The 25,632-nt window shown below is 38.9% G+C and overlaps 1 protein-coding gene across 9 annotated transcripts in view; it reads right to left on the bottom strand.

Annotated features, from left to right (window-relative positions):
- The window catches only part of FNDC3B (fibronectin type III domain containing 3B), a 324,758-nt gene that overhangs the window by 118,486 nt on the left and 180,640 nt on the right, over window positions 1–25,632 (bottom strand). For all 9 annotated transcript variants that reach the window (XM_057738341.1, XM_057738351.1, XM_057738346.1 and 6 more), the window contains exons 5-6: window positions 18,463–18,706; window positions 15,040–15,330 (exon numbers count right to left, since the gene is read on the bottom strand). In XM_057738341.1, coding sequence (XP_057594324.1) covers window positions 15,040–15,330; window positions 18,463–18,706 — 535 coding nt within the window. The remainder of the gene's footprint in view (window positions 1–15,039; window positions 15,331–18,462; window positions 18,707–25,632) is intronic.

The following is a 25,632-nucleotide window of genomic DNA, read 5'->3' as shown; positions in this document are numbered from 1 at the left end:
ATGTTATCTTTCACGGCAAAGTCTTCGGACACGCGATTAAGTTAAGGATTCTGCAATGGGAAGATTATCCTGAATTACCTGAGTGGGACTTAAATGAAATCACATGTAGTCTTATGAGAAGGAAGCAGAGTAAGATTTGACACGCACAGAGGACAAGGCAACGTGAGATGGAGCAGAGAGAGATCTGAAGGTGTTGGTCTTGAAGATGGGAGTGATGCAGCCACAGCAAAGGAATGCTGGCATCCACTGGCCGGGAGAGGTAAGAAACAGATTCTTCCCTAGACCCTCTGCAGGGAGCATCACCCTGCCAATACCTGGAGTCCAACCCAGTGACACCTGATTTCAGACTTCCGGCCTCTGACATCATATTCTTCAGATCCCCTCCAGAGCCGTGAGAGAATAAAACTCCGTCGTGTTACATCAGCGACTTTGTGGTAATTTGTTAGTCACAGCCCACCAGAGGTGTGCTCCATTGAGCTAAACTCTTCAAGGACAACAGTAACTTCAATACGAACAGAGAAAACAAAGAAAATAAAGCCAAATTAAGTGATCTGAGTTCATACAACATGCCAGGACTGTGTCAGAGTTGATCATAAACTTTTATTTTTAATCCATTCTCCTACTAATATAGAACTGAAATTTGCTGAATTTGGGGGGTCTGACAACAACAAATTAGGTATTATCCCAAATTTAGCACAGGGACAAAAAAGATTGAGCATACTGGCATTTACCCCTGCTCAGATGCAGTTTCCTGGTGAAAAAAATTAATGCCAATCTTTTGATTTCCCTGTTTTTTCCCATCTTGCGCATTAAAATGATTTTAAAAAATGCTGAGGGAACATCTGCTCACAACAGTATAGCAGAAAGACAGACAATATGCTTTCCAATACGCCTGGTGGGAGAATGTTCTTTTGGTAGCATACGCTATACACAGTGTCCATAAATCTAGGCCTGAAAATATTCCCTGAAGACTTATGGAATTGAATAAAACTGAAAAACTACACACAAGAGCTTCCACAGAACATCCAATTCTCAAATGCCTCAAGTTTCTCGTAAAAAAAGCAATTTTCCAGGAACAAAAACACCAACTAAATAAAGTATAATTAACATAATTGTTACCTATGATTACCACTTGTCTAGGGATGGTTTATTTTCCATTTTGGTGTCTCGTTCACCAGCATTAATCAATAGCACTCTAGCCACCATTTCGAGTAAACATCTTGGATATTGTAAACTTATTCCATTTTATTACCTGCTATCTTTATAAAATCCAATATATCCTGCCTTAAACAGTTAACTGATTCACTGCTCCCCCAAAATACCACTTTTGATATGCTGTCTGCAAAAATAACCTATCAGTGGATAAATTATCTACATTCCTTGGTGTTCACTGTTTTCTCTTCCTCTTTCTTAACATTGAAAACGGGGAAAAAATTAACACTGGCACAGCAACAAGTGAAAACAGAACAGAGATACACACTGTATAGATTCTTATCAATTATCAATCATATTAGGAGTCTGGAATACCAGACTGAATCATATAAAATTTCTACTACTCAACTGTTTTTGACCTTAAGAAAACAGCAGTTTTCTATGGACCTACTCAACATGATGCATCAACCCTATAGGTAATTTCTGAGCATCACTGTAAGTTTCAGCTTCTCCTCACACAGCAAAGCTCTACCAGCTATTAACAGCAGTAATCTGGACACACTCTCCCATATCCTCTTATCTAGAACTGGTGACCGCTAGTGAGGAGCTCACTGAAGAGAAACACATCAAGCATGGTGAGCTGGAAGGAAATGGAAATAAGGGACACAGATAACTTACCAAGTGGTTCATGCTCCTTTAAAGAAGGGTCATGAACTTATCTCAAGTGCTATCCTTTGCCTCAGATGTGCTCAATAAGCCTGTGACATAGTCTTAAAATAAGAGCAACTCTTGAACGTTTCTTTCTTCTTCAAATGAGTTGAGAGCTATAATAAAAATCTAGTACTAAAAGCATTCTTCTCATCTATCATTTCTTGTTTCCCTTCCCACTCCAAAAGCAAAACAAAAATACCCCAGTAGTAAATGAGTGAACAAATGAATGAATAAAGAAATAATTCTGAATTTTAGAAGTCCATTCATAGTATCATTGATAACAAATACAGCAGGTCATGGAAGCCAGGTATTCAGAGTGGGGAGGCAGGGGAGAGAATTCACAGAATTTTAAAATGCAAAGAATAAAGAAAAGTATAAAATGGAAGAAAAAGAGAGGAATGAATGAGAATCCTAATGAATGAGAATCTGGGTACAAAACATTCCACAGATTATCAAGTTCAGAAAACTAAAGTTCTGAAAGCTTAAGTAATAAAGGCTAATATATAAAAGATTACTAGTATCTCCCATTCCAACTAAAAGTAGCATGACTGCAGGACAGTAACCAACTGGCACTGAAATTATTTAAAAGAAATGTTGCAGAAAACAGGCATTTATCAACTGCAGAATCAGGCATATCAGTAGAAAGTCTTACTGATTCTACAATGCATGTATCTTTACTATCTAAAAGACAACCTTTCTTCTGTAAAATACTAATAGAGTAGAGACTTATCAAACTTTAATGGAGACATTTTTGCCCTTAAGAGTGATATTCTAGATAGGTTGAGTCCACTAAATCCAGAAAGTGAAATCTGTGGAGAATAATACTTCACGGATATGGAAATCTTCAATTAAAAGGAAATACGGTTTCAAATTGAAAACTGTAATCAAATTTGAACCACCCTCTTGTGGACAATAATGTGAATAATAAATATCAATGGTGTCAGTGTGTTTCAAAAAAACAAAATAACTTGAAGAATTAGCTGAAGAATTAAAGCACCAACAACCATTTTAAGTAACACATGAGTTTTAACTCGAGTTTTCAAAAGATGCTGATATCTTATGGAGTTCCTTGGGGCAACATTCCATCAAAAAAATAAATCTTCCTGAAAGACTAAATATTATTTTTTTAATGAGCTTGGCAATATACTTAAATAGTTTTGAGGAACTCAGTAAACCGAAAATACAGCAGTTTCTCCATCCCTCTTGATTTTAAGGATCTTACTGTTTCACAGGATAATTTGCGTCTTTTCAAATAATAGGGAAGAAGAGGTCAATGTAAGTTCATCACGTGAATTAAGAACAGCAGTAATAAATGCATTTATGAAAATCTTTAAAAAATTGTTTGTAGACCTAGTTCTCCCTTCTCACATCCTCATGCTGTTCTCTTGGGGTAGATCTAATAAGTCTAGGAAGCAAGATTTGAGCATTTACTAGAAATGCCATCAATATTCTTTATTATATATAAATGTAAGGTTAAGAGTGAATTTCCTTTTTTCACTTCAGAAAGACTGTATTTTAAGTAACCCCAGTTTGTTAGAGGACCTAAAAATAATCATGACGTTTGATTAAAGCAAGCTGCTTTTAACAAACTAACCCAAGGGTAGAGGTAAACCCCCTTCCTCTTCCTAATTTGTAAGTTAAAGTTTTAAAAGGAAATTTTTTTTCTAAATTTCCAGTTCTTAAGCATACCAAAACTCTAAAACATCACTTAACTACAGAGCGCTATTCAAAAACCCAAGACTTCAATCTAGTGTATTGCTAATACTATTGAAGTTCTGCATAAGGCTTCATTTTTAATTTGCTTATCAAATCAATGCACACTGGCAGTGAATGCTGTAACTCAGCACAGGGAGAAGACATAAGCTTCAGGAAAGCCCAAAGGGGAAAGAGTAAGAAATCTATTTACATGGAGATTTGCTCAAAGTGGAGCTGCCCAAAGTGGAACCACCAACAAACGGGCTCATGGACCACAAGAGGGCAAAGGGCTGTGCCCCACTCCTCTGGAAAACGCTGACCAAGTGGGAGGAATGGAATCTATGAACATGGAACCATGAAACCTCTCTTTTCTACCTCTTGTTTTTTCCAAATTATCTTTATTCCACAATCCATCTAATCTTCCTGTCCACTGTGTTTGCTCCTTTCATTCTACCTGTTTTCCTTTTTACCACTTCCTTTTGTTTCAATGTGCCATTCCTCTGAGTCCCTTCTCATTTCACTCCCACCTCCTCATTTTCCAGTTTTCCTGATATCACAATTCCCTTCGTTGCCTGGAGCAAATCATCCCCACCACTACCACCTGCTCTTTCCTGCCCTTTTTTGAGCTCAACACCTGCATGGAAAGCTCCATTCTTCTGATGCAGCTGGGAAGTAGTAGCTACAAAGACGGGGGTGGGGGGAGAAGAGCACACTGCACATATAAGAATGCAAACTCAGCACCAGGAGAAAAAGAGGGTTGATTTTATCATCAACTACAGGGACATCTACACGCTTTACTTTGTAAACCCTAAATCCCAAGCACTGGGCTCGTATCACTATCATTTCTCATGAGCCTTTCCCATTTTACCCTTGTGTTCTCTATTCAATCCTTAATAGAATTTCAAGGTCTCAGGACTTCCTAGGTGGTGCAGTGGTTAAGAATCCACCTGCCAATGCAGGGGACACGGGTTCAATCCCTGCTCCAGGAAGATCCCACATGCCGCGGAACAACTAAGCCCGTGCACCACAACTATTGAGCCTGCGCTTTAGAGCTCATGAGCCACAACCATTGAGCCCATGTGCCACAACTACTGAAGCCCATGTGCCTAGAGCCCATGCTCTGCAACAAGAGAAGCCATGGCAATGAGGAACCTGCACACCACAAAGAAGAGTAGCCCCCGCTCGCCACAACTAGACAGAGCCCATGTGCAGCAATGAAGACTCAACACAGCCAATAAATAAATAAATTTTTTTAAAAAAGAAGAATTTCAAGGTCTCATCTCAGAACAAAAATTGGAACAGCATGATACAATCTGCTACACTGTGGTGTGTGTGGTTGGGCAAATTAAATTTAAAATAAAAGCCAAGACTGGTCATAGCAAAAAGGATGACCTGTAATTAGCACATCTGTAGTACTGAGTATAATTGTCATGTTACAAGAAACTGATCCTATAAAACCAGAGATTCAACACCCTGCCTCTTCATACAGCAGTTACATACAGGAACCCTAGAGAACCATTCCACAGAAGGAGATGTAGTGACAAAATCAATGTTGACATAACAGCTGGAAAGTTGCCAAAATTCTATCACAAATGCTTGAGACTATTCCAGATAGAGTATTGGCAGGAATGGTTTCTGACTCCACTAGCCACGTGGTGGCCAGCCTCTGTGATGACCCCACCCCGCACCTCGCCCCACAACCATCCTCTCGTATTCACACCTCTATGTAGATGCCTTCCACACTGTACCAACAGATACAATATGCGACCAACAGAATATGACCAACAGAATGTGGATGTGTATGACTTCTGAGGTGTAAGGAAAAATTGTGAAAGACCTTGAAATTTAGTGGCTTTCCTAGTTAATTTATCCACCTGGGTTAACTAAGTGTCCTACAGCAAGTAATATTAGTGTCAGCAAAATAAATATAGAGAAGTCGTTGCTTGCCCAAGTCACCTCCAGCTACCTCCTCCTTTTTTCAACACCACGAATACCTAGCAAAGTAATTTAAAGCAGTGTGATGAGAAGGTTCAAACAAAGAATCAAGCTGGCCTATTAGGCTCTACTCCTCAGCCTCACAAGAAAATCGAGCCCAGAGAGGAGGCAGAGGAGAGAAGGAGGGCAGACTGAATTTTATTCTTGCCCAGAATTCACCAAGCTGTTTGTAGGTGGCAACAGTTGCAGTGTTTTCTTCGGACTGGATGCCTCTCTGACTCCCCTAACATCTCAAATCCTTGGCACTGAAAGTTACTCAACACTGACTCAGAACACAGGATGCAGTGTCCTTCAGCACTGCCAGGGGCGTGCTCCCAGGCCGAGGGTTCTGCTACCATGACCCACACCAGGCAGTTCTCTTAAGCAGAAAAATGCCGAGCTCTGTCTGTATTCATATTCTGTAACATTTCTAAAGCACTTAGTGCCTCTAAAATTGTATTAAGAATTCATGAGAGCCCTCTGAAATAGGTGCTATTAACAGTCCACATTTTGTCCAGATATGAAGAAACTGAAGCTCTGAGAGATTAACTATCTTGCCCAAAGGCACAAGGTCCACAAGGGGCAGAGAAGGGACTAGACCCAGACCTGCAAGGTCCCCACTAGCGTGTTTTCTTGCTCCTAAGTATGGCACATTTGTGACGATGCCCTCTGACCCAGTTAAATTCAGAATTCAACTTAGCTAAATGAGAGAATAACATGTAAAAGTTTCAATTCAATAAAACTGAAGGTTATATATGTACCAGAAACAAAGCATGTCATCACTTATACCCGCTGTTTAAAGGTTTCTTTGGGATGACATATATTTTACCAACATGGGTTCTGATGTCATCTAAATACCCCTATGATCAGTTCCCAAGAAAGCAAAAAAGGCAGAGAAAATAATATGGGTTCACAGAGTTAAGTACCACATATGGTAGAAACTAATCAAATTTCTGCCCTCAATCTTCTCGTGAACATTCACTGCAAGAGAAAACTCAAAAAAATTTTTTTTGTTTTTCTTTTCATATGCAAGTGAAAAATGGGAAGCTTCAAGTATGATTTAATGGGTTAAGACTTCTGAAACTGACATGACAAAAATATCTCATCCTGCCTGTTGAAAGAACCATGTAGTTAACATCTTTAAAACATTCCAGACTGCAACAGAAATACAGGGGGGAAAGGGCAAAAGGCAAGAAGATAAGTGATGGAACTTGATACTGACAACCACACTCTGCTCATAAGCAAAACTTTGGGCCACCACAGCTTCCTCTCTGTTGAGCCGCAGACTTTGCCTTTGCACCAGGAAAGTCAACGCCTCTGGAAGGGAAACTGGGGTCTTACTGAAGAAGTTATTAATCATTGGATTTCTCCAGCTCTGGCCCTCAGAGGACAGTGCCCAGGTCAGAAAGCACGCGTGAGCGAGCAGCACCCTCCTTCTGAAAATAGTCTTCTGTCCCCAAGCCTGCCTCCCTTTCAGCCCACATGCAGGCAGTTGTTGCAAGGCCTGGAAACCTGCTCAGACCTCTCCCAGCATCACTCAGGGGCCTTAGAGACCAGGGCATGGGTCTGGCAGTCTATGTCTGAAATGGAAGTAAGGGTGTTAACTGCCTGGTTTCCTGCCAAAAATGAGTATATCTTGTATTTTGATCCAAAGGTCCACACTGTCCCCTTAAAAAAATAAAAGTTATTTGGGTTTGTTTGGACTATTTTCACTTTTCAGACTGTACTTGGCAGAAGAATGGGTGAATTCCACTGACCTGAGCTCATTTTTTATTTTTTTTTCATGTTTTCTTGATATTTTTGCCATGCACAAGATTCATATGCAGCTACAGACAGGTGAAAACACATGGGATTTACCATCACCAAAGACTTGAGAGAGGAAGCAATAATGAAAATCCAGCTAGAAACTGTACATTTTCAAATGCAGTGCAGAAAGCACCCACACTGGGAGAAAGGACTCCTGCCCCCTCCACAAGCAAACTCTCTTCCAAAACACCCAGTCTGAGAATGCCTAGGAGGTATGTGCTCATGAGATTAAAAGGTTGCAAGTGAGAGAAGAAATCAGCCACTTATGAACTGTGAAAGCCCCACTAAACATCTTAAACAGAAAAACACCAATGTTATCTCTCACGGGGAGCCAGGACCAAAAGAGATTCCAAAAGAAAATCTGCCTTGACTCCCCGCATTCCAGACCTTATTAACATTAGGCTCGTCCTTCCAAACAAAGGAAACCACTGTGAGCCCTGTACAGGTGGACTCAGCCACCCCCTCCCAGAGCCAAACCACCTAGCACGAGATAGCCTCCAAGAACCCACAACTGCCCACAACCTCAGACCTCCGGAGGAAAAAGTCATCTGCAACCTTACTACGGCAATTCTTACCTGAGGAATGAATAAACTTTCATGCTAATTTTCAGTAAATAGATATTGGGGTCAGATTCTGGTTTCTGAGCAGTAACAGCAAAATGTAGGAAGAGAAAAAATGTCAGGGAGGGCCCTCTGAGAAGGAATCAGAATACAAAAACCTGGTAATAAGGAATACTACTACTGGGGGTCAGGAGGCAGTCTGTGATCTCTGAAGGAGAAAAGCACAAGAATAATGCTTTGGTAACCAGCTTTCAATGTTACAATCAGAAATTATGATTGTACGTGATGGAATTTTATTGAAAGTGTAACTGAATCTCTGGATTGTCAACAATTCCTAAGGTCAAATGCCAAAAGCATGATTCTTCTATATTTGGAATTCTTACCATTTTGTCCCAATTTTTCCCCACATGGCACTGTAAGTTCTAGAGGTCTTCATGTAAGCTACCGCTTATACGTTAGCAACACAAAAGGGACCCTCCCACCTCCCATATGTGGTCATCATTACACCAGTACTACAAAGGGAATGAGCTTCAGTTTATATCAACTGTTTTAACGGATTGCCTCCCATACCCCTCATTTAAAATCTTCCTTCAAAATTGCTTGGAATTCACAGGGCCAGTGGTTTTCAAATGTTACTGTGCCTGATCACCACCTGGAGCGCTCAACAAAATACAGGGTGCTGGGCCCTACCTCCACCAAATGTAATCCAGTAGGTCTGGGGCAGCCATGAGGGCACGTCTTACAAGCTCCTAGATGGTGATGAAGCTGCAGCCTGGGACTGATGAGCCAGGGTCCAAGTGAGGGTGAGGAAAGCTTTGTAGATGACAAGTGCCCATGTCTCCTGCCCCAACCACAGCAGCGCCAATTCTATCTGCTTTCACAGTATGTGCATGCTTGCGTGCGTGTGTGTGAAAGAGAGAGAGAGAAGGGGAGGAGGGAGAGGGAAGGAGGAAGGGAGATGGAGGTAGGGGAGGAATGATACTGTATTTAATTCAGGATCCACATGAAATTTTTTTGAAAAAGGAAGATCTGCACATTGATAAGGTTTTGAAAACCACTGACTTTAACTCATCTGTTTATTTTACTGAAAGGGAAACTGAGGCCTAGTGAAATGACTTATTACGTATCACATAGTCCAAAACACAAGCAACTGTTATCTCAGAAATCCATTAAGGTTTTAAAATGTTCAAGTAATGAGTGAAAAAGATAAATGCAGGGATGAGGTAAAGGTCAGCATATCAACTGCATATGCGAAATATTTTCACACACACACAAAAGGTGTTTGGAGATTGCGACTTATAAACACTCTTGATGTTCTTTCTTTCTCTCCCTCCCTCTACCCAAACCATCCACCCTCCCCATTATTAACTGTTAAGTCTTTTCATATTATCAGACAGTGGGCCTCACCAAAGTTTTTATTTTTCACTCTGGCTTCACATAATATTTCTAAAACAGTACTCACAAGATAACCTTACTCAGCTGAGAATATATGACAATGGGACTATAATGCTGGCTGAAAACTAGGGGATTTCAGTTACAAAACTGTATCCCTCTGAGTAATTTCCTTAATATCATATGCTTTGGTTTTTACCCAGGACAAAATGGAAGGATGAAACTTCCCTCTCACCCAATGAAGAGCAACAGAAACTTCTTTAGCCTCTGCGGTAAAAGGAACATGACAATATTAACTGGGTCTGGGCCACCGAAGAGGCCCAGCTCTCCTTGTACAGCGTTCTGCACACGAGGACAGATTCTTTCATTCCTGTCCCTGAACAAATATGGACATGGTACCCAAGCACTGATCTAAAATCAAGTGCGAGTTAAGGAAAAGAAAAAGAAGAGAAAGATTCTTGAAATATTTTCCCCTAACCAATCTGCCATTATTATACCTTGGGCAGGCTTCACAGAAGAGGTGATGTCTGAGCTGGCTCTTGAAGAAGTGAGTTGGATTGTGCTAGGCAGAGGGACTGGAAGGAAAAGCCAAAAAGAGAGAATGAGGCATATTCTTGAAATGAGGCAAAACTCTGCACATCTGGTGGGGAAATCTAAAGTACTTGGGAAGGTGAGCATCAAGCAGCTTAGCATTTATTCTCTGGACAATGGGGACCACCATGGAGGTTCCTTAAGGAGGGGAACAGCATGTTTGGATCTGATGTAGCTACAGCCATAATCAGAGGATGGGATGGAGAGGAAGAAGGATAATCACATATCTTAAAACAAGGTGGTCCTTCTCAGGCTGAGCATAGGGAATCCGAACTCAGGTTTTCAAAAAATGTATGAGGAGATGCCAAAGACAGGGTCCATTAGAAAGGATGCCCCAATAGGGTATCCAGAGTTCTCACTCAACTCTGAACTTTAAGTGTCCCTAATGGGGCGATGAGAAGCTGTGTGCAATCTGGCACCTCTGGGTAGGCGGCACATTTCTACCCCAGCAGCAATCTCTCTCAGAGAGCCTGGATGCGACTTTCAGAGGTCCAGGTCCAGGAGTACAGGCTTTTGCTTTCAAAATGAAGACAGGTTTAAGCAGAAGGAAGCCACTTCTGGTTCTCAGGGGAAGGAGTTGCAGGGGAAGGGCATGAAGGCAAGAGAGAGGGCATCAAATGGTGCGGAGAGGGAGAAGGGGGCACAGGGCGCAGGGGCATACAGAGATACTTGTTTGGAGAAGGGGATACATCTTGATGAGAGTCGATCCTAAGATTACAGGAGGGAGATGATAAGAATATTCAAGTAACAAGGGTGACCATTATACTGAGGTGTTAAGAACTGAGCTAGACTACTTCTAATATTTAATATTGGGAATTAAAATATTCATTTTACAGATGAGGATAAAGAAATTCAGGGAATACTAAAAGCAGATAGTCAGCAAGTGACAAAACCCGATTCTAAGCCAAGTATGTCTGATACCAAAGCCCCAACTGTTTTCTGCCCACATCACACCATCAACTCCGTGGTGTGCAAGAAAACAGGAATCCTACATTTCCGACGGTACTGTGGGACTCTGTCCTGCCTAAGTTGTTTTCCTGAAGGTACCAGTAAATGAAAGGAGGAGCTGGCTGCAGAGCAGCAGGCTTGTTTTACAAAACAGAGCAGTTAAGAACACAGGATTCATTCCACAAATATTTACTAAGTACATACTACGTGCCACACACAGTTCTAGGAGGTGGGGACAGCATGGTGAATTGAAGTTCCTACCTCACATCGTGTACAACCTACACCTTCTGTAACCACCCTTGATATCAGAACAGTAATTATCTTGCTGGCCATCATTCTCAGTATAGGTTTGATATAAAAAAACAAAACAAAACCATGAAGCAGATCAGGTGAAGAGATTCTGGTTTAGCAGGTCTGAAATGAGGTTTAGGGGTCTGCATTCTTTGGAAGTTCCACCAGTGTTTCTTAAGCACAGTCAACTGAGAGAACCAGGACTCAAGAGAGTAATTAATCTCCATCTTTTTAATATATTTACTTGTTTAGATTAACATAATTTGTTTGCTTCTTTATCACAGCACCAGGTACAAATCTGAAGTTTGCCCTTTTCCTTTTACATTTGTATTTTTTAAGTGGTAAAAAGGTGGTTAGTAACTTAAGTAGATTCGCTCAAAAGCTAGGGAACTCGGGTTAAAATGGTTGGCCTTCTCTGGCAATGTGGGCATCTGAAGTAGAATGGAGAAAAATAGCACAAGCTGCACATCATGGTTAAGTAAAAATCCTAATCTTGAGCAAACTACATATGAATATAAACAGGTCAATACACTAGAATTAACTATAGTTTAATATTAATCAGATGGCATGGTAAACATAAGAATTATTTGAGAAACTTATTTCTTGGTTATAGAAGTCAGCTGCAGTACACTAAAGCAAAAGGATACCCTGGGAGAATGTTCCTAATTAAGAGAAGGTGGAAGAAGCCTCTTTGGGATCCTTTTAGCCAACAACCCCATTCTGAGGCAGACCGGGTTAAACCATTATCAACAACATAATGGACTCCGTGAACAAGAGGTGCTTTTGTTCACTTGCTCCACCTGATTCACACATTTCCCTCTTTGCTTTGACAACCTGGAAACCCAAAGCCAAAGAGACGGCCTACATCAAGCAACTCTACGGGATTCTTTTATATACAGCCTTACTCATGTCTTCATCTTACTTGTCCTCAGTTTCCTCAGATATTTATTTTTTTACATATTACTTTTTAGTGCAATTTTAGTTGCAGAGCAAAACTGAGCAGATGCAAGAAATACCTTATACACCAGACCCCCACATACACGTAGCCTGCCCCACTTATCAAAAATCCACCTACACCAAAACATCACCATCACCCAAAGTCCACAGTTTACATTAGAGTATATGTAACTCTTGGTGCTGTACACTGTGTGGGTTTTGACAAAAGTATATGATGTGTACCCACCATTACAGTATCAGACAGAGTAGTTCCACTGCCCTAAAAATCCTCCATGCCCTGCCTATTCACCCCTCCCTCCCCCATGGATCTTTTTACCATCTCCATGGTTTTGCCTTTTCTTGTTAGATAGTTGGAATCATACAGGATGTAGCCTTTTCAGACTGGCTTGTTTCACGGAGAATGTGTATTTCAGGGCTCCATGTCTTTCATAGCTAGACAGTTCATTTCTTTTTAGTGCTGAGTAATATTCCATGCCTGGATATACCAGTTTATTTATCCATTTACTTACTGAAGGACATCTTGGTTGCTTCCAAGTTTTGGCAATTATGAATAAAGCTGCTCTAAGCATTCATCTGCATTTTTTGTCAGGATGTAAGTTTTCAATTCATTTGGGTAAATGGATATTTTTTTTTATCTAACATGTAAACTCCCTGAGATCCTTACTGGAATGAGCTAGAATATATAAAATAATACTCCATCTGATTCTATATCTCATGGCTAAACCAGTGGAGAGTAGCACTTGGAGGGATTTTGAGGAGGCAAATAATGAGAAGAGAAAAGGAACAAGACATAAAGTTTGAACTGAAGGTGAGATAAAAATATTTTCTAACTCTTTTCATTGTGAAACACACACTCCCAGAAGCTCATAGCAAAAGAGATCTCACTCTTACCAGCACAAGAACATGTTTTCTCTACAAAAGCAAAGAGCTTAAGGTGCTCAGAATAACTATACTCTCTGTCATGATGTAAAATGCCAAAATGCTTGTAAACTATGTGTACGTTAGCAAACATTTCAGTGTTGATTTCAACGCAAATCCATTTCCTCTCCTACAGCTATGAGAGAATATTCAAATACAGGGAAGCTTACACATTTAGCTACATGTGAAAGGGAATAACTGTGTATATAGGGAAGGTATTTACTTTTGCCATAGTTAACTCATAACTACATTAACTGTGTATGCTAACTTCAACCCTGCTTCAACTTATTTACCTTCTCTTATTATCTCTCTGCCTCTTAGATCTTATTTTATCTGCCCATATTATATTTATGTACATCATCTGTCTTAAATCTTTTCTGATGCAAGGCAAGGCAAAAATTATTAAAGAATGAATCAACTAATCAATGTAGTTCAGACTTCATAAGCTCTCTGAAGACAGCTTACACATTCTTTTTCTCTTTTCTATAGACTACAATTCTCCTTAGGAAAACATATTTCTAATTTTGTGTGTGTGTGAATTCTCTTAAATGCTCATGATTTAAAATTACACCTTGCTAATAACAGAATTTCAATCTTAGAAATTATAGTATCATTTGACTAAAAATTATTTTATATGGCAGACAGCACTTTCCACTAGGAGCCATTTAAAAGCCTCTTCAATCTTGGGTTTCTCTTCCATATTTGTTTATCTTTTGTTTAATAATTATAATAATAATGCATGATAATTAAGTAAAACTTGGAAAATACAGAAAATAAAGAACAAAAGTTTTTAAAAACCCATAATACACTTCACTCAGAGAACTTACTGTTCACTTTTCACTGTATCTCACTGTTCCTCTTTTTCACGCTACAATTGACTCATGTAAATAACCTGGGAGGAAATGCTGATGCCAGTGCTGGTGCTGCCTAATCCTCCTCTGCCCTGACAGAGGCCAGTCCTCCCTACACGGTCACCCATACGCTAATTCTTATTCATTCACAAACACACTGTCTCACACACACAGTACCGTTTCTACCTGGATGAGGTCCAATGAGGAAGGAGTATATTTAATAGTGTTATAATCAGCTCTTACCTTGTCTTTTACACGTCTTTGTTTACTTAAATCTGTAATCTCACCTCGCTTATCAAAATGTTCTTCTTTTGCCTCCCTTAAGTCAGTCTTCTACATATGCGTATATAAAAAAACTTGTTTTTAAACTCCTGTGGCATGAGAACGGGTTGTGTCTAAATCTTATCTAAAAACTTCATTTAAAACACATACACCTTCTTCCCCAAATTAACTGATCTACAGCCACAAGATTAATCTACCAAAAAAAATGCCCTTTTTTTAAATTTATTTATTTTTTGGCACACGGGCTTAGTTGCTCCGTGGCATGTGGGATCTTCCTGGAGCAGGGATCGAACCCATGTTCTCTGCATTGGCAGGCGGATTCTCAACCACTGCGCCACCTAGGAAGAAAATATGCCCTTTCGAGCTGATGTCTCTGTCTATATGTGGTGACCCTAATTCTTCCTTCTCATTCTTGGTCTATGAATACTTCATTCAGGATGCCAGAAGTGGCATTAAACAAAAACTGATGAGGGAGCCAGAAATATATTCCTTTACACGATGATAGATTTCACTACAGTATGGAAGCAATCACATAGGGTTTTATGAGGTATAATTATTTTGAGATTTAAACTAGTCCTACACTTCTTAGAAAGATTAATTGTTTTACTTAGGATCTCTTCCACATCTGTCTACTTAGAATGAAACAACAGAAGTAAGCTATTGTGAAAACACTTAATGATACTCGTCACTGAGATTAAGTAGAACGTTACACAGCACATGTGGCCAAAAAAATAATATTTCTGCCATGAAGTGGTAATAAAAAAGATGATACAATATCCTGTCCCTGCTAAGCAAAAGATAAGAGAAAGTCTACCTTATGGTTCCTAGCAGAAAGACCAACCGCCAGGAAACAACCTTCTTATGTAAAACTCGTTAATTCCCTCTTTATGGCAAACGTCTTTAAACATTACCTTGCAAGTCTGCATCATTCGACTTAGGACTGCTTCTTGCTCGCCGCTCTGTTTTCTTAAGGCCCGGCCCACCGCCGCTGCCACCTCCCCCACCTCCTCCGCCGCCACCACTGTGGCCCTTCCCATAGCCATTGTACACGGTTGTGCAGTTGCTCTTGTAGATAGAAGAAGGAGGGCTGTTGAGGCGATTCTGGCGGTCAATCTGGCGGTCTTTCAGCTTTTTGTGCGGAGGCTTGCTGTACTGGTCTTCTCGGGTGATGTAACTCGACATTCCATAGAGTGGTATAATTTCTAAAATGATGATTATGATAAATGCAAGCTCAGTCTACGTTTTCAATAATAAATTATTAATTGGCCAAATGACCTGACTCCTGAAGGAAGAAGTTTAACATATTAATAAATACAGTGCAAAAATTATTTTTAAGAAAGTGATACACATATTATACATGTTAAAAATATTCCCATTCATTTCTAACCAATAAAGGAATAATTAATCATTAAAAAACTTTACTGTGTGTTCCAGAAACATTTCAGGAATTATGGAAAGTAGTGAAGAAAAGGTCACTGTCCACCCAGAGTTCATATTCTAGTTGAGTATATAACTAAGTTTGATTTTGCCTGTCAAATGTTTTTCGTAGCTGCAACATAAAAAAAGTTAGAATTTTCTAACAAACAAAATATCCCCTTCAGTAATGTGTTCTTAGAATCAAGATACTTAAAACTATGCTTATCCTTATGGACAGAATAGCATTTCTACTGGAAAGTATACAGCAACTAGCATATAAGGGGGTATTTGTGCCACCTAGAAGAGCCAACATTTGAACAAAACCTACTAAAATGAAGAGATGAGAAATTTCCATTAAAAATAATCAAAGCTTACAGAATCAGGGGAAATGTTCAAGGAGATCTTATAATGATAAATATAAGCCATCTCTGCAACCTGGTGCCAAGCATAACAATCTATGGTCATAAACTTCTATTTTGGGGTAATCAGGAGGCAAGACAGACTAACTAGAAGAATGTCACCTGGCTTCACTATCCATATTTTTACATGGCTCAAAAGAAAATGGGAGCCTGCAAAATAATCTCATGACCTTCGGGGAAAATATTTATTCTGAATTTACATTTTTTAAGCAATTTAACAGTATATTTAGACATTAATAAAAATGATATATAACACAGACACTGGGTCTGTACATGTTTATAAGAAAAAAAAGGCCCCACGTGCACAGAGTGACCATATAAATTACCATCCAAACCTGAGTACTTCTGAGGGTGATTAGGGAGCACTTCTAATTATTTCTCGGACACGAGACCTAAACCAGCACGGTCCTAGGCACACCAGGAATGTATGGTCACCCTACATAACTTAACTACTGATGTTTCAAATGTTTAATGGTAAAGCTCTACTTTTCATTTTTTTTCCATTCACACAGCTTGAGGAAGATCTTTAAAAAGCAAATATTTACACGATAACCAATCTGCCCTAGAGATATACAACCCTAATCAAAGAGTGCATGCCCAAATAAATTATGTCTAAACATACAAAAAGAATGGTAAAAGCTTTAAATATCACAATGCATTACACTTGAGAAAATATTCACCATGGGTACTGACAGAATAATATCTTAAAACATCAAAAACTTTTAAAACTCATATGGTTTGGGAAATTAAATGTTTAAATTGCTATTAGGTGTATGTACATTGAGAACTAAGGTAAGAGAATATATAAAAGGCTTTTTATTTATAAAACAAAGAATTTTTGTTTTCTGTTTTAATTTGGAATCAATGAAGGCATTTTTATTTTACATTATTGCTCTGTGTTACTTTAACGAAACTAAACCAAAACACCCTACTCAATGAAGACAATATGTTTTTTTTTTTTTTGCTTAATTCTAATGACTTAAATCATACTGTTATGTAAAATTACAAAGGACTCCATTCCCTGAACAGTAATCACATCGCATCCTACTAAAAGACTGCTAAAATAAGGCAAGTCAGACACTCTTCATCAAGCAATGAGTCAGTAGCCAAGGCTTTTCACACTGTCATTAAGCTCAGACCCAACCAGAAAACTCTGACAAATGCTCAAATATTTAATGTGTATTGTGTCAGAGTACTCAATACTTTTTTTAAGAACTATACTTAATTAACTAAATTTTTTCAGTTTTTATCAAAATGTTTTCATGGAATATGCCCGGTCTCTGATGTTTTGGAGTGTATGTTTACTAGGCAAGAAGACTACAGCAATAGGAAGTTATTGATGCCTTCATGCAATTAAAGTATTGACTTCGTCTTTTGCTATCATCTCTCCACACCCCATTATAATAGCACCTGATCCTTCTGAATTATATTAAATTTCTTTCTAACTAATACTACCACCAAAAATATCAAATTCTATTCTAAGTTACAACAGGATAAAGGGTATTTCACTTAGAATACCCACCTCAAATTTTTCTTTTGTTAAAAAGAAAATATTCTAATGTGATATGAACATACGGGGGAAATGCATATATATATATATATATACACATATAATTGATAAGAGAAGGTGATAACTTCCTCCAAAACTAACAAGCATTTCATATACAATTTATTTGTAAATCAACGTAGTAAGTGTTTGAAACAATAAAACACTTCAATTCATAGTCAGACACAGACGAAAATCACTTTGCAAAGTCCTAGAGGTTCAAGTCTAATTTTACCCTCACTTATCTGGTTTCTTAGTATCCATTTTGATAGATAAGGGCTTTAGACTAAACCAAAACCAAGGCCAAAACTAAGAAGACATAATGTCCGTATCTCCGAGACTCTTTTTCATTTCAAGGTAAGTATTTACCTAACAACCAGTGAAATTGTGGCTGCACTAATGGCTATTCTTAAACTAAAAACAGCATTCAGAAAGACCACGTCAACAGTGAGGGGTTTTTGAGTTCTGCCAAGATTGCAACAGAGCATCCAGGAAACCCAAAGTTTACCAAGACCTCAAAGTGTTCTATCATTGGAAATGGGGCACAAAATCTTTTGTAATTTCCGTTCTACTGCTAGACCATATGCATGCCTAAGAAACAATGTGTTGCAGTCCTGTCTTGGGCCACTCTCACATAAAAATGTGTTAACAGGACATGGGAACTTATGATAGGTTACTGCCTCTTTTCTGAAATAAGAAGTGGCCCTCCCACTACTTGCTCTCTGTGGGGTGGGATGGGGGCCAGAATTTGAAAAAATGTAAAGAAAGAAAGAGTTGCAAGACACAATTCTGGACAAAGAAAGTTAGGAATTTCCCATGAGCTTTATACAGCAGATAGATCCTCCTCTACCCTGCTTATTACAAAAGAAACAAAGGGCTCTCTGGATCTCAGCTTAAGCTACTTAAGTGTTGTGACCAGTTCCAAAAGCTCCCGACGCCAGCAATCTACTCACCTTGCTCGCCGTATATTGTAGGGGGAAGATGATGCTGAGGAAAGAACTGGGGCGGCAGATCTCCAGGTCCAGTAACAGGTGGGTAGTAAGCTGTGTGTGAGTTATGAATAAAATGCGGGTGGTGAGTCAGGTAGGGGGGTAGGTGATGGGTTGGAGACATGGCCGAGGGGTAGCTTGGGGGGTAACACTCAGGAGACTGGGGTGTGACCACCACCCGGCGGACTCCAGTATTGTCTTCAATCACCTAAAGAAAACAGCAAAAAGAATGCCGTGTGTATTATTAGCAAATAGCCTGTGAATGTATATAGTATTTAATTACTTTCCTCCTTAACTTGAATTTTCTTTCCTACGTAGAAAAAAGAAAAATTAGTGCATGTTGAACTCTGGTTTTCTAATTCAACTAGTTAAATGAGTTTTAGAAATAACATTTAATTGGTGTTTATATATTTAAAAGTTTAAATATTTAACTTTTTTTCCCAGAAAGAAGAGACTTCCTGTGTCACATAAATGTGCTTTAGAGGGCTGAGCTTCCGTGTCTGCCTGATAACACCTGACCCCATTCCTGCTTTAGTAAGCACAGTTCCAGGACACTGGGGCGTTAGGAAACCAAGGGAACATGAATTTCAGAAACCATAATAGTACCCAAAGGTCATGTTATCTGGAACCAAGGTTGTGGATGAAATGAGGGAAGGGATCCCAACCATCAAACACTTGAGCAATCCCAAATCAAGAAGACTCCCAAGAGGTCCTGAGGATGTACCAAGTGTTGTGCAGGAGACATTATCACTGAGGATCTGCTATGCGCAGAGTGAGCCAATCAACATTCTATCCATACTTTCTTCAAGTGATTTTTAAAAAAATTCAACCAAGGAAGGTAACATAAGGCAGTACAATGCCACTATTTATTGCCTCCGTGGCCAACTGCATGCTACCTGCTCTAGGAGCAAACAATTTTGTTGAAACCCAAGAAAAGAAATATTACAACTGAAAGCATAGTCCAAAAGTAAAACTATGGGGTACAGAGAACAAAAGCATGAAATGGCAGAATCAGAGCAGGCTTCAGGGACCTCAAAGAATTGGTAGGGCTGGGACAAGTGAGAGCATGGCCCCTGCATTAGGGTCCTACAAAGAAGGGGACAATGACAGCACAAGGGTAAATCTGGAAGCCAGGACCAGGCTTCCAAAGAGAACAGATGGTCTAATCAAGCTTAAGACAATCAGGCACATACACTGATTGGAAGGTTTGTTTAGAAAAAGAAAAAGGAAAAAAAAAAAAACTGAAAATTAAACTTGTATATTGAAATAGATTTCTCATTACACCTCAGGAGGCTGATTATAGGCCAAAATAAAATGACTTAATTATGTCTAAGACATTCTAATAAAAAATTATACTAACCTTTGTTTTTTAAAATACTCTTTGAGACAAAATGGCAAGTTTACCAACATTAGTCTGTACTTTAGTATACAAGATAGTTTAATTTCAATTAATAGCCATTTATCTTTGTTAAGAAAACAAAAATCTTTATTAATGAACCTATTAACATAATAGTTTCAGAATTTACTATGTTAATAACATTAATAAAGCAATATTATCTCCTTAAAATTACGATTCTGAGTCATACTCCCTACTAAAGCTCAGGATGTAGCTTTTTACATATGCTTTATCAAATGCAACCTCTTCCAGGCCTTGGCAAGCTAATCACATTAGCCTCATTTATGTTGCTAAATTGCAGGTATATGTGAAATGGTGCTTAAACCATGACACTAGAAATTCTAATTCTAATTACACACTACTAATTATCATCAAAGCATCTTCTGTTTGTTTTTTAATTGAAGTATAGTTGATTTACAATGTTGCGTCAGTTTCCGGTGCACAGCAAAGTGATTCAGTTATATATATATATTCAGTTATATATATATACACACACACACACACACACATATGTGTATATAAATATATACACATATACTCTTTTTCATACTATTTTCCATTATAGTTTATTACAGGATGTTGAATACAGTTCCCAGTGCTATAAAGTAGGACCATGTTGTTTATCTATTTTATATAGTAATAGCTTGTATCTGCTAATCCCCAAATCCTAATTTATCCCTCCTCCATCTCCCCCTTTCCCCTTTGGTAACCACAAGTTTGTTTCCTATGCCTGCATCTATCTCTGTTCTGTAAATAAGTTCATTTGTATCCTATTTCAGATTTCACATAAAAGTGATATCATGATATTTGTATTTCTCATTCTGGCTTACTTCACTTAGTATGATAATCTCTAGGTCCATTCATCTTGCTGCAAATGGCATTATTTCATTCTTTTTTATGACTGAGTAGTATTTCATTGTATATATGTACCACATCTTCTTTATCCATTCATCTGTCAATGGACATTTAGGTTGCTTCCTTGTCTTAGCTACTATAAATAGTGCCACTATGAACATTGGGATGCATGTAATCTTTTCAAATTAAAGTTTTCTCCAGATATATGACCAGGAGTGGGATTGCTGGATCATATGGCAACTCTATTTTTAGTTTTTTAAGGAACCTTCATTACTGTTCTCCATAATGGTTGCACCAATTTACATCCCCACCAACAGTGTAGGAGAGTTCCCTCTTCTCCACATCTTCTCCATCACTTGTTATTTGTAGACTTTTTAATGATGGCCATTCTGACCAGTGTGAGGTGATATCTCTTTGTAGTTCTGATTTGCATTCCTCTAGTAATTAGTGATGTTGAGCATCTTTTCATGTGCCTATTGGCCATCTGTATGTCTTCTTTGGAGAAATGTCTATTTAGGTGTTCTGCGCATTTTTTGATTTGGTATTTTTGCTTGTTTGTTTGTTTTTTGTTACTGAGTTGTATGAGCTGTTGTATATTTTGGAAATTAAGCCCTTGTAGGTCGCATCATTTACAAACATTTTCTCCTGCTCCATAGGTTGTCTTTTCATTTTGTTTATGGCTTCCTTTGCTGTGCAAAAGCTTTTAAGTGTGATTAACTCCCATTTGTTTATTTCAATCATCTTCTATTTTTGTCTAAAATGCAGAGCATGAATATGGTAGCATGTTTTGTACAATTTTAGTACGAACATGGGTTTTTCTCACCATCTGAAACAAACATGCATTACTCTATAGTGTCTTCTTTCCCTCCACCCTGCCACTAGCTATTAAGAAAAAAGTAAGGCATATTCCAGATGTCTCTCTTTCATGGAGCCTTCTTTCAATCCTGTGCTAGACAATGGAAGGTCCACAGAAGCAAAGTACTTGTTTTCTAGAAACTTACAACCTCCATTATTTCAGTCAATGTAAAACTTCCAATGATCAAGCAACCCATACAGACTTGACTAAGGTAGTAAAAAAAAGAACAGGCTCTCACTAAATATGAAGAACAACCCTGGGGCTTGTAAACAGGGGTAGTTGCAATGAAGAGAAATTATTTTCATTTTATCATGTAGTCTCTGACTTGTTAAAGTGCTTAAAAAAATTGGGCAAGAAGCACTAACAAAAGTAAGAATTCTAGCAAAGAGGGGAAAGAAAGAAACAAAAATAAAAGAGATACAGAGCTAAACATTGTTTTTTTACTACTATATTTTGTAAGAATAAATATTTCCACTAATTACAAAAATTAATAAATCTGAAGTATAAATTACTCTTCATCAAAAAAAGGATTTCCAGTTAGAGAACTAAGTAGCTTTTTGAAACCACAAATTGCCTGAACCTATGAAAACTGTTTGATAGACCCATTTTTAATGATCTTAAATTATTCTGTGGTGTTTGTGAAAGAAGTCTATTTACATGTACATGTGTAATGGGATACTGTTGGAAATCTGCTCCTTAACCAATCAAAGCCTACCTTACGACTAAAAATATTTTTAAGAAATGAAATATTCTGAAATAATTAGAAACAAAAATTTAAAAATTTATGCTGAGTATTTTGTTTATTGTTCTTCCATAACACAAACTATGGCATATTTAATTATCAAATCCAGTTTTGCTCTATGTCCTAGGAAATTAGGCCCTATGTTCCTCCAAAGAATAGGAAAGTCTGAGGAGCAGTAACAATGCACAAAATAATAAGCAACTCAGGAAATGGTGGCAATAACATTCTTTGTTTAAAAAATATGGTTCCTAAAGAAATATATTACTGTAGCAGAAGAACTTAGAAAGAGTTCAGTCTAAAAATCCTGAGACAATAAAATGTGCCTTTAATCTGTGTAAATGACCATGGAAAAGACAATTCATTTCCTTTCGGAGTGAATGAAATTGTGACAACGTCCAGACGCAGACAAATCGCCAGTATTCAGCAACTACTTCCTGCCACGTACTATGAGCTAAGCACTGGGTATTCAAAGGTGAGGAAAAAAATAGGTGCTAAACATTAAGATGTGTCTAGCTAGCTTAAAAATAAAGAGAAAAAGACTGAGTCCTAGTGAGTTCTGTTCAGGAATCAGAACAAAGCATAGTTTTTTCAGAAATCAAAACCAAGTATTCTTCATCTAGATTTTTTCTAGCTCTGTGACTCAAGAGAATGGTCATTCACCTTCTCCAGAGAAGCACAGATCCTTGGGGAAAAACCACTGTGCTAGGGCCTCAGGCTGCTACCTGCTATGGGCTGAATTATGTGCCCTCCTCCCGGGCCCCCACCGATTCATATATTGAGGTCCTAACCCCCAGTACCTCAGCATGTGACTGTATTTGGAGATAGGGCCTTTAATGAAGTAATTATGGAAAATGAGGTCATATGGGTGGGTCCTAATCCAACATGATTGATATCCTTATAAGAAAAGGAAATGAGGACACAGACAGACAGAGAGAAGACTGGGTGAGGGCAACAAAGACAGAAGGCCATCTACAAGCCAAGGAGAAAGGCCTTAAGAGAGACTAGACTGATAGCCTCAGGAATTGTGAGGAAATAACTTCTGTTGTCTAAACCCCCCAGTCTATGGTACTTTGTTATGGTGGCCTTAACAAATTAATACACCACCTATCAGAGCCTCCTATCTTAAGTTCTACCAGCCCTGTCTGCTTAAAACAAAAACAAAAAACGCCACCTCCCCACCCCACTCCCAAAAAAACCCTCTCTTTAAAAAGTAATGCATTCATCCTCCTGGAAAAACACCCAGGCACCTTCCTCTAGCTAAGGAAGAAAACTTGATGGCAAATAGCAGCTAGCTTGAGTCTTTACCATGTCCTTTTATCCCGCTAAGAAAGTATTTACTGAGAAACTTCTATGTGCCTAGTATTCTTTGCTATCCTGTGGCCTACGACACATGGATGAGAGGCTAGAAAATAAGACACAAAAGGTTAAACAGGAGGAATGTTTGCCTTCCTTGCACCAGTGTTTTTAGAAGTATGACCAAGAGAACCACTAGAACAACATGAGACAGGCTGGGGGCAGCAGCGAGAGGGAGCGCTCATGGGAGCAGCTGGGAGGGAGAGGAGAAGGCACGTCACAGCCAGTGCCTGTGGTCTGCCACCTGCTTGTCGCGTTACCTCATTTAACCTCCTTAACTACTGGAGAACTAAATATTAGCATCCCTGCTGTACATGAGAAAATCAAGGCACAGCATGATTAACATGTACAACTAGTTCAACTGCAGAACCAGTTTCATTCTGGTCTATACTCCAAAGTTTTCATTATGTGGAGAATCAAACAGGAGTTAGGTATGCTGCGAAATAAATATGTAAATAATGAACTGTTAGAAATAGGTTATTAAGAGATGTGAAAAGATTCAAGATACAAAACAATACTTATTGAATACCTGCTGCTCTGCTTTAATACCTTCTACCTGAAATAAGGCAACAACATGTTAAGGTCCTGGAACAGTAACTGACACATAATAGCAAAACCTTACCTAGCAATTACTACTATTAATACTACCACCTCCACTAAATCTTCCCAACAATCCTGGGAGGCAAACACAGCTATTCCCATCTGAGAGAGAAAAGGAATAAAGCTCAGTAAAGTTAACTCACACGAGGTGAGAGAGCTATGGGGGAAGCGGTGGGGGAGGGACGTGTGTGCAATTTTGAGTCTAAGAACTAAAACGGATCTCTTAAAAACACTTACGTTTTGACGATCTTTTCTCGGAGTTAACAGAGAAGGTAGTTCTTCCCCTTACTGAACTGAAATGCTCCATAGGAATTTTAATAAGCTCCTCAGTTCCTAAAACTCTCTCCTGCTTCCTCTGGATCGCAAGCAACAAGAATCAAAAGAAGAGCTTCAATGGTAGGAGGCAAAAGAAAAATTTTTAAAGGCTGCCCCAATGGCCAGTGATGGCCCCAGGTGCGGACAGAACAGACTGCGTGTGGACACAGATGAGCTGGCATGCATGCCTGCGTGCAGGTCTGGCTTGCTTGAGTGAGCTGCTGCACACAGAAAACTGGGACCAAATGAGTCTGTGAAAGCTGCCATCAGACTCACTTCATAACTGTGGCCAACATACTTGAAGTGGGCTTCCAGGCCATTCTGGTACGGGAAGAAGACTCAGCTAGAACTGAGCAGTGAACAAGGAGAAGAAAAGGCTGGGCAACATGAAACAGCTGCATGGACAGAGGGACAGGCGGACAAACAGTCCAGGCTTCTCCTGGCTGGACTGGTGCTCCCCCCAACATCTCTGTCCTGTAGCACAGATTACAGATCTGTCTCTCCCACCAATTCCAAGTCCCTTAAGACACCCCAGCACACAGAAGCCTCTCAATATACGTTGGCTAACAAACGAATGAAAAACAAGCAAAAAAAAAAAGAAGTTTGTCTCTTACATTTGATATCTAGCAAGAGTTATTATTAACACATTCTTTTTCAAATTCAACCCCCCCTCCCCCCAGTAACTCAGGTTATCATACTCTAAAATTTCAGGTCATCTAAATTCAATTAATTCCAGATCTCTTATCCCTGACACTCTTATTTTAAATAAGTATGATTTTACTATAAGAAAAGACACAGAACATTTACACATCTCCAGTGTAAGCTCTACTTCAAATCCAAACGCAGCAGAGTGATTTCACTTTATTCATCAGCAACTAGGAATAAAAAGGCATCATTTCTCACCTTTCCTTCCTGCACTGACTCCTCACTCTGCATTTTCTAATATAGTAAACAATACAAAAGAGGAAAAGCAAGTTTGTTTTTCATAGAGGGTAGAGACTTGAAACACATGGACCA

This window comes from Hippopotamus amphibius, chromosome 6, assembly GCF_030028045.1.
Source record: "Hippopotamus amphibius kiboko isolate mHipAmp2 chromosome 6, mHipAmp2.hap2, whole genome shotgun sequence".
Taxonomy (NCBI): Eukaryota; Metazoa; Chordata; class Mammalia; order Artiodactyla; family Hippopotamidae; genus Hippopotamus; species Hippopotamus amphibius.
The sequence above is the reverse complement of the archived record's forward strand: the minus strand, read 5'-3'. Positions and strand labels throughout refer to the sequence as shown.